We start from the raw sequence: 17,575 nt of genomic DNA on the forward strand, positions 1-17,575 counted from the left end.
TAAAAATACCAAAGAAAAAAATGTAAATAAATGCAGAAGAGAAATAAATAAATATACTAAATAAAAATACTGTAAATGAATGTCGAAGACAAATACAGTAAAAATACCAAAGAAAAAAATGTAAATAAATGCAGAAGAGAAATAAATAAATATACTAAATAAAAATACTGTAAATGAATGTCGAAGACAAATACAGTAAAAATACCAAAGAAAAAAATGTAAATAAATGCAGAAGAGAAATAAATAAATATACTAAATAAAAATACTGTAAATGAATGTCGAAGACAAATACAGTAAAAATACCAAAGAAAAAAATGTAAATAAATGCAGAAGAGAAATAAATAAATATACTAAATAAAAATACTGTAAATGAATGTCGAAGACAAATACAGTAAAAATACCAAAGAAAAAAATGTAAATAAATGCAGAAGAGAAATAAATAAATATACTAAATAAAAATACTGTAAATGAATGTCGAAGACAAATACAGTAAAAATACCAAAGAAAAAAATGTAAATAAATGCAGAAGAGAAATAAATAAATATACTAAATAAAAATACTGTAGTAAATGAATGTCGAAGACAAATACAGTAAAAATACCAAAGAAAAAAATGTAAATAAATGCAGAAGAGAAATAAATAAATATACTAAATAAAAATACTGTAAATGAATGTCGAAGACAAATACAGTAAAAATACCAAAGAAAAAAATGTAAATAAATGCAGAAGAGAAATAAATAAATATACTAAATAAAAATACTGTAGTAAATGAATGTCGAAGACAAATACAGTAAAAATACCAAAGAAAAAAATGTAAATAAATGCAGAAGAGAAATAAATAAATATACTAAATAAAAATACTGTAAATGAATGTCGAAGACAAATACAGTAAAAATACCAAAGAAAAAAATGTAAATAAATGCAGAAGAGAAATAAATAAATATACTAAATAAAAAAACTATAGTAAATGAATGTCGAAGACAAATACAGTAAAAATACCAAAGAAAAAAATGTAAATAAATGCAGAAGAGAAATAAATAAATATACTAAATAAAAAAACTATAGTAAATGAATGTCGAAGACAAATACAGTAAAAATACCAAAGAAAAAAATGTAAATAAATGCAGAAGAGAAATAAATAAATATACTAAATAAAAATACTGTAAATGAATGTCGAAGACAAATACAGTAAAAATACCAAAGAAAAAAATGTAAATAAATGCAGAAGAGAAATAAATAAATATACTAAATAAAAAAAACTATAGTAAATGAATGTCGAAGACAAATACAGTAAAAATACCAAAGAAAAAAATGTAAATAAATGCAGAAGAGAAATAAATAAATATACTAAATAAAAATACTGTAAATGAATGTCGAAGACAAATACAGTAAAAATACCAAAGAAAAAAATGTAAATAAATGCAGAAGAGAAATAAATAAATATACTAAATAAAAAAACTATAGTAAATGAATGTCGAAGACAAATACAGTAAAAATACCAAAGAAAAAAATGTAAATAAATGCAGAAGAGAAATAAATAAATATACTAAATAAAAAAACTATAGTAAATGAATGTCGAAGACAAATACAGTAAAAATACCAAAGAAAAAAATGTGAATAAATGCAGTAGAGAAATAAATAAATATACTAAATAAAAATACTGTAAATGAATGTCGAAGACAAATACAGTAAAAATACCAAAGAAAAAAATGTAAATAAATGCAGAAGAGAAATAAATAAATATACTAAATAAAAAAACTATAGTAAATGAATGTCGAAGACAAATACAGTAAAAATACCAAAGAAAAAAATGTGAATAAATGCAGAAGAGAAATAAATAAATATACTAAATAAAAATACTGTAAATGAATGTCGAAGACAAATACAGTAAAAATACCAAAGAAAAAAATGTAAATAAATGCAGAAGAGAAATAAATAAATATACTAAATAAAAAAACTATAGTAAATGAATGTCGAAGACAAATACAGTAAAAATACCAAAGAAAAAAATGTGAATAAATGCAGAAGAGAAATAAATAAATATACTAAATAAAAATACTGTAAATGAATGTCGAAGACAAATACAGTAAAAATACCAAAGAAAAAAATGTAAATAAATGCAGAAGAGAAATAAATAAATATACTAAATAAAAATACTGTAAATGAATGTCGAAGACAAATACAGTAAAAATACCAAAGAAAAAATGTAAATAAATGCAGAAGAGAAATAAATAAATATACTAAATAAAAATACTGTAAATGAATGTTTAAGACAAATACAGTAAAAATACCAAAGAAAAAAATGTAAATAAATGCAGAAAAGAAATAAATAAATATACTAAATAAAAATACTGTAAATGAATGTCGAAGACAAATACAGTAAAAATACCAAAGAAAAAAATGTAAATAAATGCAGAAGAGAAATAAATAAATATACTAAATAAAAAAACTATAGTAAATGAATGTCGAAGACAAATACAGTAAAAATACCAAAGAAAAAAATGTAAATAAATGCAGAAGAGAAATAAATAAATATACTAAATAAAAATACTGTAAATGAATGTCGAAGACAAATACAGTAAAAATACCAAAGAAAAAAAATGTAAATAAATGCAGAAGAGAAATAAATAAATATACTAAATAAAAATACTGTAAATGAATGTCGAAGACAAATACAGTAAAAATACCAAAGAAAAAAATGTAAATAAATGCAGAAGAGAAATAAATAAATATACTAAATAAAAAAACTATAGTAAATGAATGTCGAAGACAAATACAGTAAAAATACCAAAGAAAAAAATGTAAATAAATGCAGAAGAGAAATAAATAAATATACTAAATAAAAAAATTATAGTAAATGAATGTCGAAGACAAATACAGTAAAAATACCAAAGAAAAAAATGTAAATAAATGCAGAAGAGAAATAAATAAATATACTAAATAAAAATACTGTAAATGAATGTCGAAGACAAGCATAGGAAAAATACAAAAAAAAAATAATAATGTAAATAAATGTTGAATACAAATAAAAGAAAGATACCAAATAAAATACTGTGAAAAATGTCGAAGACGGATACAGGAAAAATACTTACGTAAAATTATGTAAATAAATGTGGATGACAAATTCAGGAAAAATACCATATAAAAATACTGTAAAAATATGCCAAAGACAAATACAGGAAAAATACCAATGAAAAATATTGTAAATTAATGTTGACGACAAATAAAAATAATATAAATAAATGTTTTAAAAAATATAGGAGCAATACCAAATAAAAATATTGTTGATCCATATCAAAGAAAAATACAGGTAACATACCAAAGAAAAATACTGTAAATAAATGTTTAAGACAAATAACAGGACATAGTAAATAACAGTAAATATATGCTGAAGATTAAAACAGGACAATACTAAAGAACAATACTGAAATTAGGTAACAAAAACAAATACAGGAAAAATATTGATTGCAGTATATAAAACACTGATTCATAAAATAAATATCAAATATGAACACTGTAAATAAATATAAAAGTTCTGAAAATAAATACAGAAGACAAATACAAACAATCAATATGATAGACAAATACAGAAAGCAAACCTTGTAAAATTGATTCTCTATATCGCTTTAAACACTTTCTTACACCCGAAGCCATCCTCTATCTCTACAAATTTACTATCAGACCATTATGGAGTACTATTGTCGTATCGGGGTTGGTGAATCTGTTTCCCATTTGAAGGTTCTTGATGAATTGCAGAAACGTATCTGTAATTTCTTCTCCACTGCACCCTCTCTCTCTCACAGACGTGATGTTGCTAGTCTCAATCTTTTCTACAAATACTATTAGAGCATGTGTTTCTCAGAATTGTCTGATCTATTCCATGCTTCCTTTGTTCCAGCTCGTTTGACACGTTGGTCTAGACGTCTGCATCAATTCGTTGTTTTAATATCTCATCGTAATAAAGCTTCCTATTCCATTAGCTTCTATTCTAAGGATTGTGGAAAATCTCTTTGTGTTCACTGTTTTCCTTCTATATACAGACTTACTCTGTCCAAGACTAAGGTCAATAGGCATCTTGTATCTTTACAATAATCAGCTTTCTTACTTGTTAGCTCCTTATATCGATTGGCTTCCTGCCTTGTCTCGAGCGATTTCCATAAAAATAAGTACGAAAAACAGATATCGGAAACAAACACTAACGACAAATAACGTCAAAGCAGAAAAAACCCAGAAAATAAATGCCAAAGACAAATACCAAAGAATAATGTGAAAAGACAAAAAAAAACAAAAAAAAAAACAACAACAACAAAAAAAACAAATAGTTAAAATAAAGATCAAAGACAAATCACGAAAAAAAAAATCCAAAATATAAATCACGAAAATAAATTCCAAAGGAAAAATAACGAACTAAATACTAAAGATAAATCATGAAAACAAACACCACAGACCAATCACAAAAAAATACCATAGACGAATAACGAAAACAAATACCAAAGAAAAATCCCCAAGAACAATAAAAATACGAAAGATAAATACAGAAAATAAATACTGAAGACAAATATCAAAGACAAATCATGACAACCAGAAATAGTCAAAATACTATCGGTAAATAATGAAAACAAATACGGGAAACTAATACCGAAAATAAACACCAATAATAAACAACGAAAATTATTATCTAAAACAAATGTTACATGCTAGAGATTGCTGGTGCTTATATAACAACTCATTGTACACTTGTAACGTGTCCGTTACATTTGAACGATGTCGTTAGATTTCAATCTCTCGAACCCACACGTTTGTCGTTCCAAAGGAACAAACAAAATAAAAAGGAAAAAAAAAATTCGCCTTTTTTAAAAAGTGCAAATGAAATGCATTTATTCATAGTTTTTCCAACAATAACTTTCAAACGTTTTTTCTTCAAAAGTCTTTTCGCACACTCATGTGGTTTACAATGTTCTGCGCTATGGCACATGCTTTTTAAAAGTCTCTTTCCCCGCCACCTGACGTCGTTTGATGAAGGATTTATTCATATTAGAAACACATTAAAATAGTTACATAAACCCGGAAAAATTAAACATGATGGAATGTAGAGTTTTATAAATTCTTTTATTTAAAGGATGCGGATGTTTTTTTTCTTTTTTTCAAAACGTTCAAGAGTAAATCGGTTTTGTCTACAGCTCCGAACAGTTATCTTTCTATACAATTCACTTGTGCAATCAGTTGATACAGATCCCCAGCGTCTTAAAAAAGCTAGTGTCGAATGCTGGCATACATCTCGAATTATGAATAAAATCACACTTTCTTATTATATTCATTTATTGTAAAATTGTATTGCGGTAATAAATTGCAAGCACTTAATACCAGGGTCTTACTTTCCAATCAATCCTGTAAATTTATCAATTTCATTTTTTTCAAAATATGGCGGCCAAAAACATGGTTCCATAAAAGAGCGTAAAAAAGGCCAAATTTGGCCTTAAAAAGGACAATCTATCAAACCTTAGAAAGGTCAAATTTTAAAAGTAATACAGCGGCCTCGAATATCGTACGTTTAGTCTGTTAAAAATGATGAAAAAATAATAAAAATCTTTTTTTTTCTGGTTATATTTGGGTCTAATAATATTTTATAAAAAAATAAATAGTTTTTATCATTTGGTTTTGTCTGTCAAATAATTTACGCCGCTAAACTACACCTTTACGATTTGCAATTATATTATTGTTACAAAAATGATCTATAACATGCACGAGAGGAGAACGGTTGTACACAAATCTAAGACTATGGCAGAAGTGGAATGGGATCGTAAATGGGTGGTAATATTTAATGCTAATAAGACTAAGCTGCTCTCTTTTAACAATTATAAGAAACCCCTCCAACCACCAATATCCATATCAAATAACACCCTACCTGATAATTCTTCCTTCAAACTCTTAAGCCTAACATTCACGGGTAATATGAACTGGATCAAATACATTGCGGACATAGCGAATGCTGCTGCAAAAGGTGGGTGCTAAAAAACTACCCACACCGAGAGTATCCTGTAAGCCACCATTCGCTTATGCATCGAGTATTGTTACCACATCTGGGCTGATGCATCTACCACTAGTCTCTCCCTCTTAGATAGCCCCCCCCACCCAAGTCTTCAATCTAATAGATCTAACTTTGTCAACTAAGCTCTAATTCCTGTCCCATCGCCACAATGTTGCATCTCTGCGTCTGTTTCACAAGTATTTTAATGGAATGTGCTCTGATGAACTCGTTGCACTTGTGCCCTCTCGACGTACATATCCCCGACAAACCCGCTTAGCAACAAAATCACACCCCTTCACTGTTGAGGTCCCTAAATGCCAGAACGCTTTCTACTCTAATAGTTTCTTCCCTCAAAAAGCTAGACTTTGGAATTCCCTTCCTGCTACCTGCTTCCCTGATTGTACTGATATGCAGAAGTTTAACTTTAATGTAAACCAACGTCTTGTTAATCTTTCCTAAGCGTGAACTCAAATAGTAGCCCTTACGTCTAAGTGGCGATATGCCTTGTTAGAGGTGAAAATATTTCCTTTTGTATCTATTTACGTCCAGCTACGCAAACTGCATCATCTAGCTAATGTATCTGAGTCTTTCCATTCGTAGGGTCCTAATGTGCATCAGTAAAACAGAGCGCGTTCTGGACGCCCATGCACGGCCATCGTTCATCACTAGTAAAAATGCATTGAGAATGATGCTGATATGCATAAAAACAGATTCTGGCGAAGAAAATATCGCTCGTTTTAATGATACAACTCCTGTCTCTGTATTTTTGAGTTAAAATATAGGAGGCTTAACTTGTGGAACGGCTCTCATATATCGATACTTGCAATTATGTTTCTCGCTTTATTTTTATTTTTATTTTTTAGTTGCTGACGTAAACAATGTCACTGAGGATGTTAAAGGTATCATTGGCAAAATACCTGTTCCATTTCCGACTCCGCAGCCCAACGCATGCAAAGCAAAAGGGCTTACCTGCCCATTAAAAAAGGACTCTATCAACAGCTATACTGCCACAACACCGGTATCGAAAGCCTACCCATCTGTGAGTAATTTTTTTTTTTTTTGAAAAGGCATCCATGTTACAGGAATGGTTTCGTTAAACGAAGAAATGACTATAATTAATTTCAGGCTGAATTTTTTACAGGCAAAAATGTCTGTGGTGTTTATTGCCTATATATATATATATATATATATATATATATATATATATATATATATATATATATAGTTCCCCACAAAAGTTTACAATACACATTTGAAACAGTCAGTTTTTGTATTTCTAGCTTCCAAATGATAATGAAACTTTTTATGAACATAGAAAATGTATTGAAACTAAGATAGGAACAGTGGGGGAAAAAAATAGCAATTTAACACAACGCGAAGATTAAACTCAATAATTAGCACCCAAAAGTTTACAACGCATATCAAATTCATTAGATTTCTCAATAATTTTATGACGGTTTATTATGGTAAAATGCTTAGAAGCTTCTAGAATGTTCAGGAATATACAATAGTGTTGTGAGACCGGATCGCACCCCATAATGGACTCGTCCAGATCCTATATAATCAGCTCCCAAGATGGTACGGTGGAGCGAGACCCCAACGGATATTGTACCTCAGGGAGCGAGATCTTACTGATACCTACATCTACTACTATTCTCCTGTCTTTCTCTATATCCTTGTACCTTTCCTTAATACACTTGTAAACCACCTACTACGTGTTTTCCCGTGTTGTTCTTGTGGATCCCCACACAAAAAAAGACATCGAAGTGAGCAATTAGTAAAAGTATTGTGTCATTCTTTATCTAATAACCGTATTGTAAGCAACCACATCATGGGAAAGAATAAACAGATTGGTCAAGAGCTCAGAAAACGAATTGTAAGTCTTCATCAAATGGATTGGGATATAGAACAATAACCAAACAGTTGATGGTTCCATTGAATTCTGTTGGAACAATAATTCGGCACTGGAAATCTCGCAAATCAACCCTTCCTTTGCCCAAATCAGGTTTTCCTCGAAAAATAACCAAACGTGCTGAAATGTTATTAACAAGGAAGGAATTCGCCTAGAATTACTCTTGGAGAGCTGCAGAAGGCCTTAGAAAACAGTGAAATTAAAGTTAGCAAGGGCAAAATCGTTCACCTTAAAGACATCTTCTCTAGAACAGCAGGGAAAACTCTTCTTAAGCCAAAGCATGTTCGTGCTAAGCTTGATTTTGCAAATGAGTATGCAAGCCAGCCTCTAGAATTTTGGCATAACGTGCTTTGGTCAGATGCGACCAAAATTGACTTGTTTGGCACTCCAAAAACACCGAAAGTTTGGAGAAAAAAAGTACTGAATACCATTCCATCAGTAAAATTTGGAGGAGAATCCATTATGATCTGGGGTTGTTTTAGTGCAGGAGGTGTAGGGAAAATGGAAATAATTAAAGGAAAAATAAATGGAGCACTTTGTAGGAGTATCTTGGAGAAATACCTTAAAGAATGTGTGAAGTTGCTCAAATTGAAATCAGACTGGAGCTTTCAACATGATAACGATCCAAAACACACGGCGAACCTCACACAAAATTGGTTTAATTCAAATAAAATGAATGTTTTAAAGTGGCCTAGTCAATCTCCCGATCTCACCCCTACAAAGAATTTATGGGAGGAATTGAAATTACGGGTCCATAGAAGAGAACCTTCAAATCTGCGAGAATTGGAGAAAATTTGTGCGGAAGAATGGAATAAAATAACACGAGACACGTATAAGAACTTCGTAGGAGATTACTCAAAACGTCTGCATGCTGTAATCAACAATAATGGTTATGTAACAAAATACTAGATATTATTTTGTAAATGTGTTGTAAATTCTGCGTTGCTAATTATTACATTTTCGATTAGCGTTGTGTTAAATTATTATTTTAATTTTTCCCACTGTTCCCATCTTAGTTCCAATGCATTTTCTATGTTTATAAAAAGTTTTATTACCATTTGGAAGCTAGAAATACAAAAACTGACAGCTTCAAATGTGTATTGTAAACTGTTGCGAGGCACTGTTTATATATATATATATATATATATATATATATATATATATATATATATATATATATATATATATATATGCATATATATATATTTGTAGTCATCGACATACAGTCATCTTTCGTTGTATCACAACTCATCAGTGCCGCTAAACTAGCATCTCTCTCAAGCCAAGGATTAAACCTAGAACCGTCGTGTTGACAATCAGCAGTCCCCCCACTTGGCCACGGAAGCGACGCCCGCAAATAACCCGTCGCAATGTGTATTAAAATAGACATCCGCCACCACTTTTACAGTGCTCAAACCACTTGTTTGTAAACAAACAAACTACGAGCTTCGCATTTTCAGTCAATCAAGTAGCGGGTGAGATTATTTACGACAGTGCTCTACCCAAAGAGGGGGACTTAATATGTATGTATATATATATATATATATATATATATATTAATCTCGGTTTGAAATCAAAGTCTGTTGTTTTTATTTAATTGCGAAAAATTAAGTTTTATGTGTTTTTCTTTGTTTTTAAAAAATGTCGTTGCTATTTTTTAGTCCACGTGTATCGTGATGTATTCCAAGCGTATTCGTCTTTGTTTAAAAAAGTGGGAGCGGTGACAAAAGACTGCGATGTTTTTTTTTGTTTTCTTTTCTTCTTTCCGCCAAGTTTTAAAGGTGATTACACATAATCTCCTAAAAAGTAGAATCTATTTCTTTTGCCGAAGGAGGGAGCAGTGCACGACATTAATCTACAAGTCTACCATAGCTTTAAAAAACACACAAACATGATATGCATCACTGATTATAGTGATAACTCTGTATGTACGTGTGCTGCTAATAGCAAAACAGCGTGATCCATTCTTGAAGACCCCGTTTCTGCCCTTCTCGCTAAATGGTCACGTGCTTCAGTTTTTTTTTTTTTTTACATAGGCATCACCACATTATCAAGGTCAAGAGGCCACTCAACGATAAGGGTTAAAGAGTGTACAGTAGAAATTGGACAATATAGTAATCATTAGTAATGAAAATTTGGTAAATTTGATAACTTATATGGAACGGCTCATCAAGAACTTATTTACGTTAGACTTGAACACAACCATATTGTAGTCAGCCGGAAAGCAGGAAAACGGAAGACAATTCCACAGGCGTGCAGTTCTAAGAAAGAAGCTTTGTTCATGGAATCTACGTTTAGGTTTAGGCACAGATAAAGAGTGAGGGGAATTATTGATAGTGATTACAGCTAGACGAGTGTTTCTTGTGAAAGTTTTGCGAGGGGGGACCATAGATTGAAGCTCAGTCGAACACTTTCCATGAAAATAACGATACATCAGAGACAAGCTCGCAACATCTCTTCTGTGAGATAGAGGTTGCAAGGAGGAGAAAAGGACATCTCCTACGAGGCTACGAAGTCTATTTTGAACTCTATCAAGGCAGGACAAGTCCTTTCTAGCAGCTCCTGCCCAGATGTGGCAACAGTACTCCATCCTTGGACGTACCTGGCTCTTATATAGATAGAGAATTGCATCAGCAGTGAGATATTTACCGGATAGATAGAAAGATCCCACCATTTTTCCAGCGGCCTTGGCAACAGATTTGATGTACGTGTTCCATTTAAGATCAGGAGTAATGGTCAAGCCCAGAAGCTTGTCAAAACTTGAGGCCTCCTGAAGACGAGAGCCATTCATTTCAATTGATGCCAGATGTGGATCAGAATGTTGATGATGTAAAGAGAGAAGCTTGGTTTTAGATGCATTAAAAGTAACCAGCCACTCCTTACCCCATTGTACTACGTGCTCAAGATCAGAGGAGAGAGAATTGGAGAGAACTTGGTCGTTTACTGTCTTAGATGTGCTACCATAAATGGTAGTATCGTCAGCATAAATGTCTACAAATGATGTAAGGATGTGATTTGGAAGATCATTAATGTAGATCAGGAAAAGAGTTGGGCCCAGGATGGACCACTGAGGGACACCGGCATTAATACTGTGAGCTTCTGATTTTTGCCCTCAACTACTACTCTTATGAACCTATCAGAAAGAAATGATTTAATAATTGAGAAGACATTTCCAGCTATACCATAGCTAGCGATCTTATGAAGTAAACCTTTATGCCATACCCTATCAAAGGCTTTAGATTTGTCAAGAGCAATTGCCCTAGAAAGATTGCCACCGTCGAGAGATTTGCTAATCCTATGCAATATAACTGTAAGCACATCTGCTGTAGATCTAGCAGAACGGAAACCATATTGAGTGTCACTAAGAAGGTTATTTTTGTTGAGATGGTTGATTACTTCTGTATTTAACAGATTCTAGCAACTTACTCATGACGCACAGGAGACTTATTGGCCTGTACTGAGAGGGGGATGAGCGATCACCTGAATTCTTAAATACAGGGCATACTGATGAAATTTTTCAGGGAGATGGGAAACTATTCTCCTTAAGACAACGTTTAAACAGTTTTGTAAGTATGGGCGCGAGTTCAGGGTGAAGTTTTTTGAGTACTATAATTGGAATACCGTCAGGGCCAGTTGCTTTACTGGAATCAAGGTTTTTGATTAGCTTGGCAACATCATGTACAGATATACGTATATTATATAGTGTGTCTTCTGATACAGGAGGAAATATTAAGGGGTTGGCGGCCTTGGTCGCAAAGGGTAGAATTAGCTGCAAAGTTCTTGACAAAGAGTTTGGCTTTGTCTGATGCTGACGAGATTACCTCAGGTCCATTGATAATAGTTGGGATGGAGCACACGCTTCTGTTCAGGATTCTGTTTGCTATTTGCCAAAACTGGTGGGAACCAAGCAGCTGCTCAGCTACTTTGGACTTAACAGATTGAGCATACAACTCTCTTGCGTTCTTTATTACTTTCTTATAATAGTTGCTGGCAGTCCTGAAAGCGGCTTTAGTTTCCATACATCTATTACGTTTGAAGCAGTGGAAAAAGTGATTTCTGTGCGCAATGGCAGCAGCACATTCTGGAGAGAACCATGGCTGGCTGTTAGGTTTTTGCTTAAACTTTTTCGAGGGTATGAAACGGTCAATACCTACAATTAACCATTCCGTCAGGTCTAATACTATAGAGGACACATCCTTTTTAAACATGGAATGCAGAGGTAGATCAGATATATATGTACGGAAGCTATCCGAGTCAGCCTTAGTGTATCGATATACTGTAAGATGGAGAGGTACGTCTGGGGACTTATTACATTTCATTTTTATCTTAATTGATACAACAGAGTGGTCGGAAGATCCAAGAGACGACAGAACAGAAACTGAACATCGTTCAGGGCAAGTTGTGAGAAAAAGGTCTAGTATGCTCGCATACTGGCCGTTACATATTGTGCTGTTTATGTGTAATATCTAGATGCGGGTGTGCACAAATAGGGCTAGATTGGGAAATTTCCATGAGATAGATTGGATTTTTCCATTCGAAGTCGAGTAAAGGGTTTCGTCTCCAAGCAGTTATGTTACATATAGGAATAAGACATTTTAGTGTTTTGTCTTTTCTCTATATTTACAGGGAAAGAGAGAGAGAGAGGGAAAGAGAGAGAGAGAGAGAGAGAGAAAGAAAGAAAGAAAGAGAGAAGGGTGAAAGAAATAGAGAAATAGACAGAAGGGGATAGAGAGAAAGCCTTTTCAAGGAAAGTCACAACTTCCTTGGCGAGCATGAATGCGTCCTTCAAAGGGTCGGTCGTGTAAAAAAGAAAGAAAGAAAGGCTAAAATGGCGACACCCAGATGGTTTTATGGTTCATGTAGACTATCGCCGTATATATGTAAATGAGACAGGTGAATAAAAACCGACGTGAAGCGAGACAAGAGAGTTGGACGAAGATGTGCTACGTACGTCGTCGTGTGCAAGTCAACTTAAAAAAGTGTCGAGTTTCGGAGTTGGATGATTTCAAAACAGTGTGTCGAATTTACCCGGGAAATTGTTAGTTGAACCATAAACTATTTCGGCTTAGATAAGCGATGATTTAAAGCTATTTCGGCTTTGATAAGCGATGATTAAAAAAAAAAACAAATAAAAAGATTCGACATGCCCTTAATACCAGAGTTTGATGGATCTACCGCCGGATCGTCTGTCGTCGAATGGGTTTAGAAGGCTGAGCGCATCTGTAAACTGTGCAAAATAAAAGAATTAGCAACAGCCATCTCGTTTAGGTAAACCGAAGGGGTATATGCAGCATACCAACAACTTAAGGATGAACCAGACTGGAGTAAAATAAAGCTGTATGCAGCGTTTGATATGGATTCTTTTGTTGCATGGCAACAGTTCACTAGCTGACGACTTCACCCCAAGAAAACGGTTGCTGTTTACTTAGCCGATTTACGGAAGTTATCTATACCGTTTGGTGAATATAACGACAAACTATGAAGCTGCGCCTTCTTAGTAGGCTTACCTAAGGATGTTAGTAGACAGTTGCGAGCACTGTTATAAATTGACGAATTAACAACGGATGGCTCGAACGCGAAACATCCTTAAGGAACCGAGACCAATTGCAGCAACAGCCAGCACTCGTCATGCAGCACCTGAATCTTACAGAGACAATGTGGATTTTGTCCCAGTCAGCGATAAGCTCGGGTGCCAGTGTGCTATAAATGTGAGGGGTGGGGGCTAATCATTTTGCTAAGGAGTGCCGCAGTCGAAGTGGTATAAGGAGTGTTTATCCACAAACACACAGAACAGTACGATGTTATCGCTGCATATCTTGCAAATGTTCGAGAAACAAATTTGGGGACAAAATATTTGTCGCCACCTTGCCCCTTGCCAAACAATCAACACATAATTGCCTGTCGTTGGCGTCAAACAACTGCGAGGTGGAAGTGGATAATGAGTGAGGTGCCAGATCAGCTGTGCATTACCATTCCAGAGTAAGCAATTTCTACCAAGAATTAGGCTGTATATGAAGAAGAGCTTGAGACGTGGATTGATAATGGTTGATTAATACCATACCCACAAGAACGTCTAGGACCATCCAAAGGATTAATTTCGCTCATGGTTAATGAGTAACTTACTAAGGACAAAATGCGACCTGTAATGGATTACCGAGAATTGAATCAACATGTTGATGCTTTCACTGGAAATGCAAATGTGGGCGACGCTAAACTATGGAAGTGGCGCCAGAAAGGGAGTAATGTGGAACTGCTGTACTTGAAGAAAGCCTACCTGCATATATGGATCCATGAGTCATTGTAGTCATTTCAGACAGTGATAATTAAGAGAAAACGATATTATTTGACACGCTTAGGTTTGGGCCTAAACGTAGCACCCTTAATAATTACATCTATTATTAAAACTGAATTGAATTAGTATCTTTCGGTCTGATAAGCAAGGACCCTAAGCGCTTAAAGAATACGGTATAATCACGTTGACACACCAGTTCCCGCTGGATCACCGAAGTTAAGCAACATTGAACCTGGTCAGTACTAAATGGGTGACCATTTGGAACTTTCAGGTGCTGTATGTGCTCTCGCTTATCTCGGCATTGTTTCCAGTCGTCCTGGTCGTCTCCTTGCTACTGGACTCAAACAGTGCCGATTCAGGAGAGGTGTGGTTAGGGATTGCGCAACCCTTGCCTCACAATTACACGTGCTACTGCCCCTAAGGGGTATCCTTTGTCTTTCAAGACTAAACGGAAGCATGGAAAGAATGGGATGCCCATGTTAGGCTTTGAGGTTTGGGAGGAGTGTAATACTTTACGATGGAAGCGAGGGAGCGATTGACGAGACTCATTACATTTTCTATTTACGGTAAATTAGTAGGACATTTACTTGTCTTTGGATGGTTTCGATCGGCAACAAAAGACGATTAACTGTGATAACAAAAGGATGGGACGACATAGTGGATGACGATTCTCTCCAGCAAATGATGGCCGAAACGTTGACTAGAGTATGCAGGAACAACCCTGCCCAAACTAAATGCATGGGTTGACACGAGTTCATTGGTTACAGGTGATGTGTTGGAACGATAACCTGCTGTTGTGGAAGATGCATGCTGGCTTCATCGTAAAAATAATGCTCAGCATATAAACTTAGCGGAACTTGATGTCATGCTAAAAGGCTTTAATCTTGTGCTGCAATAGCAGGCTAAGGTTGTACATCTCCACACTGACTCATTGTTTGGTTGACTGACATCTTAACTGGAAAGGTACGAGTTTGGACTAAAACCGAAAGTGAAATATTGGTACGAAGGAGATTGGCGATAATAAAGCATCTAGTTGACGAAGATAGTTTGCAGGTTGACATTACCGTAATTTCATCGGTGCGGAATTTGGCTGATAAGTTGACTCGAGTGCCACTAAGGTGGACTGATATAATGAAGCTGGGATCTGATCCTTCGCAGCTTGCCTGCGCTTATTTAGACAGCATCAGCAGGTGCCTGGCTTCTGGACAAATATTTCTGTTTGGTTGAAATCCGATATCGGCAACAAATCGAGATGGAATATCCTGCAATATTCTCAATATTTTCATGTTGACCTTAATATGCCCTTCTGTAGTCAACAGAAAAGGAGTCATCTTCCATCATGATAATGCTCGTCCTCACACAACAATACTGAACAAAGATCTGAGAAAATTTGGTCGTGAAATCTTACCCCATCTAACATATTCTCTTGATCTAGCTCTCACAGATTATCACTTATTTTGAGGATTACAAAACCATTTAGATGTCCTTGGGTTAATGTTGTTGCAAAGAACAAAAAAAAAAAGTACACAAAACCTCAGCTCACTGCAGCAGTGTCGTCCAGCGGTACTTTCCATAGACTCGTTTTCACGTCTCCTCCATCTGCTCCAGTGGCCTGTTTTTATAAAAGACAGAGTCCTCCAAATTTGCATATTTGCATATGTGTGCAAGAGCACACGAGATTCTGCGAGACTGCATTGTTATATAACGCCGCCGGTGCCATTTTGGATCCTTTCAGCATCATGACGCTGTATCGGCAAAGCGCACACCGAGGCCGTTTAAGAGGTAAGCCTGTGTTCCCACAATTTTCACCACAGTTAGCATTACAAGAGGAGATTTAACATGATTCATTAATATTTCACATAAAAGGCTAAAGAATTTTTCAAGCGATGCATTTATAAGTTCGTTGACAGATGGAACCAAGCTGTAGAGGACAAAGGTTGTTTTCCATTTTCAAGATAAAATTTCAAATCGGCAAAAATTTTGCACAAACTTAATGACAAGAGGCCAGAAAAACAGTAAACTTGAGTAAGCTTTATTCTACCTAGAACAGTACATAGTATATAGTTTTTATAGTCTTAGCAATTACAGAAGAGTTCTTCAAGGGGAAGGGAGTTAACTCACAAGTATAGGTACCAGATGCACCCTAAAATGGAGTATTGTTGTCACATCTTGGCAGGAGCTGCTCAGCACGCCCTATCCAGCCTTGATAGAGTTCAAAATCGTCTTCGAAACCTAGTAGGTAATGCATTTTTCTCTTCCCTGCAACCTCTTTCTCACAGAAGAGACGTTGCGAACTTGTCTCTGCTCTATTGTTATTGTCATGGTGCTCGACTGACTTCTAATCTATGGTCCTCCCTTTCCAAACTGTCACAAAACACAGTCGACTAACTACAATCACAATTTCCCGCACTCTCTATCTGTGCCTAAATCTAAACGCAGATTTCATGAACAAAGCTTCTTTCCTAGAAGTGTCCGCCTATGGAACACTGTTTCGCTGTTCTGCTTCCCCGTTGAATACAACATGGTAGCGTTCAAATCCAATGTAAACAAGTTCTTGTAGAACCGTCTCCGTGATCAAATTCTACCTAATTTACACTATTAACGATTACTACACTACCACTTTACCACCCTTATCCTCGAGTGGCCTTCAGGCCTTAATAAGTACTGCCTCCCAAGTAAAAAAAATATTGCAGTTGTGTTGAATGATAAATCAAAGTTGATATAATTATGTGTTGAACAAACTATCTTTTTTGTTTTGTTTATTATTTACAGTGCCTAACATCTTTCTTTTTTTCTTTTTTTTTTCTATCAGTTACAGCTCATCGTTAAGTGGACGATCAAAGATGAACACGGGAAACCTGTATTTTGCCTCATGATTCCAGCCATTATCAAGTAAAAATGCGTGCTGTCGTCACGGGACCATAAAATGAATCTTAATAAAAATTTATATTAAAAATAATTTGACTGTTTTAATATTATCTTACCCTTATTTAGGCAGGAAAATCAGGTTATATTTACGGAAAGCCCTAATAAATAACTTATTACAGTGTACGTTTCACGTTTCTCCACTTGGATATATATATATATATATATATATATATATATATATATATATATATATATATATATATATACAAGAAATTCATATACATTAAATATATACCGGTTGAATCGATTGGTTTCCTTGATGTAAATCCAATGAAATTCGCGTGATTATTAAAGAGTGCTCAATGTAGGACAGAGCTGGCATATTTACATCAAGACTTTTACCAATAAAAGATATACAACCATAAAAAGAACCTAAGGATATGGGAAATTTTAAATCAAAGGCAATAAATAACCAC

The 17,575-nt window shown here is 34.3% G+C and overlaps 1 protein-coding gene across 2 annotated transcripts in view; it reads left to right on the forward strand.

The window, feature by feature from the left end:
- Nucleotides 1-17,190, forward strand: part of LOC145256101 (ecdysteroid-regulated 16 kDa protein-like) — a 104,116-nt gene extending 86,926 nt beyond the window's left edge. For both annotated transcript variants that reach the window (XM_080114687.1, XM_080114688.1), the window contains exons 4-5: nucleotides 6,891-7,066; nucleotides 17,044-17,190. In XM_080114687.1, coding sequence (XP_079970813.1) covers nucleotides 6,891-7,066; nucleotides 17,044-17,127 — 260 coding nt within the window. In that variant the 3' untranslated portion in view covers nucleotides 17,128-17,190. The remainder of the gene's footprint in view (nucleotides 1-6,890; nucleotides 7,067-17,043) is intronic.
- The last annotated feature ends 385 nt before the right edge of the window (nucleotides 17,191-17,575 follow it).

The sequence above is a fragment of the Euprymna scolopes genome, chromosome 32 (assembly GCF_053919585.1).
Source record: "Euprymna scolopes isolate OS-2025 chromosome 32, ASM5391958v1, whole genome shotgun sequence".
Lineage (NCBI taxonomy): Eukaryota > Metazoa > Mollusca > Cephalopoda > Sepiida > Sepiolidae > Euprymna > Euprymna scolopes.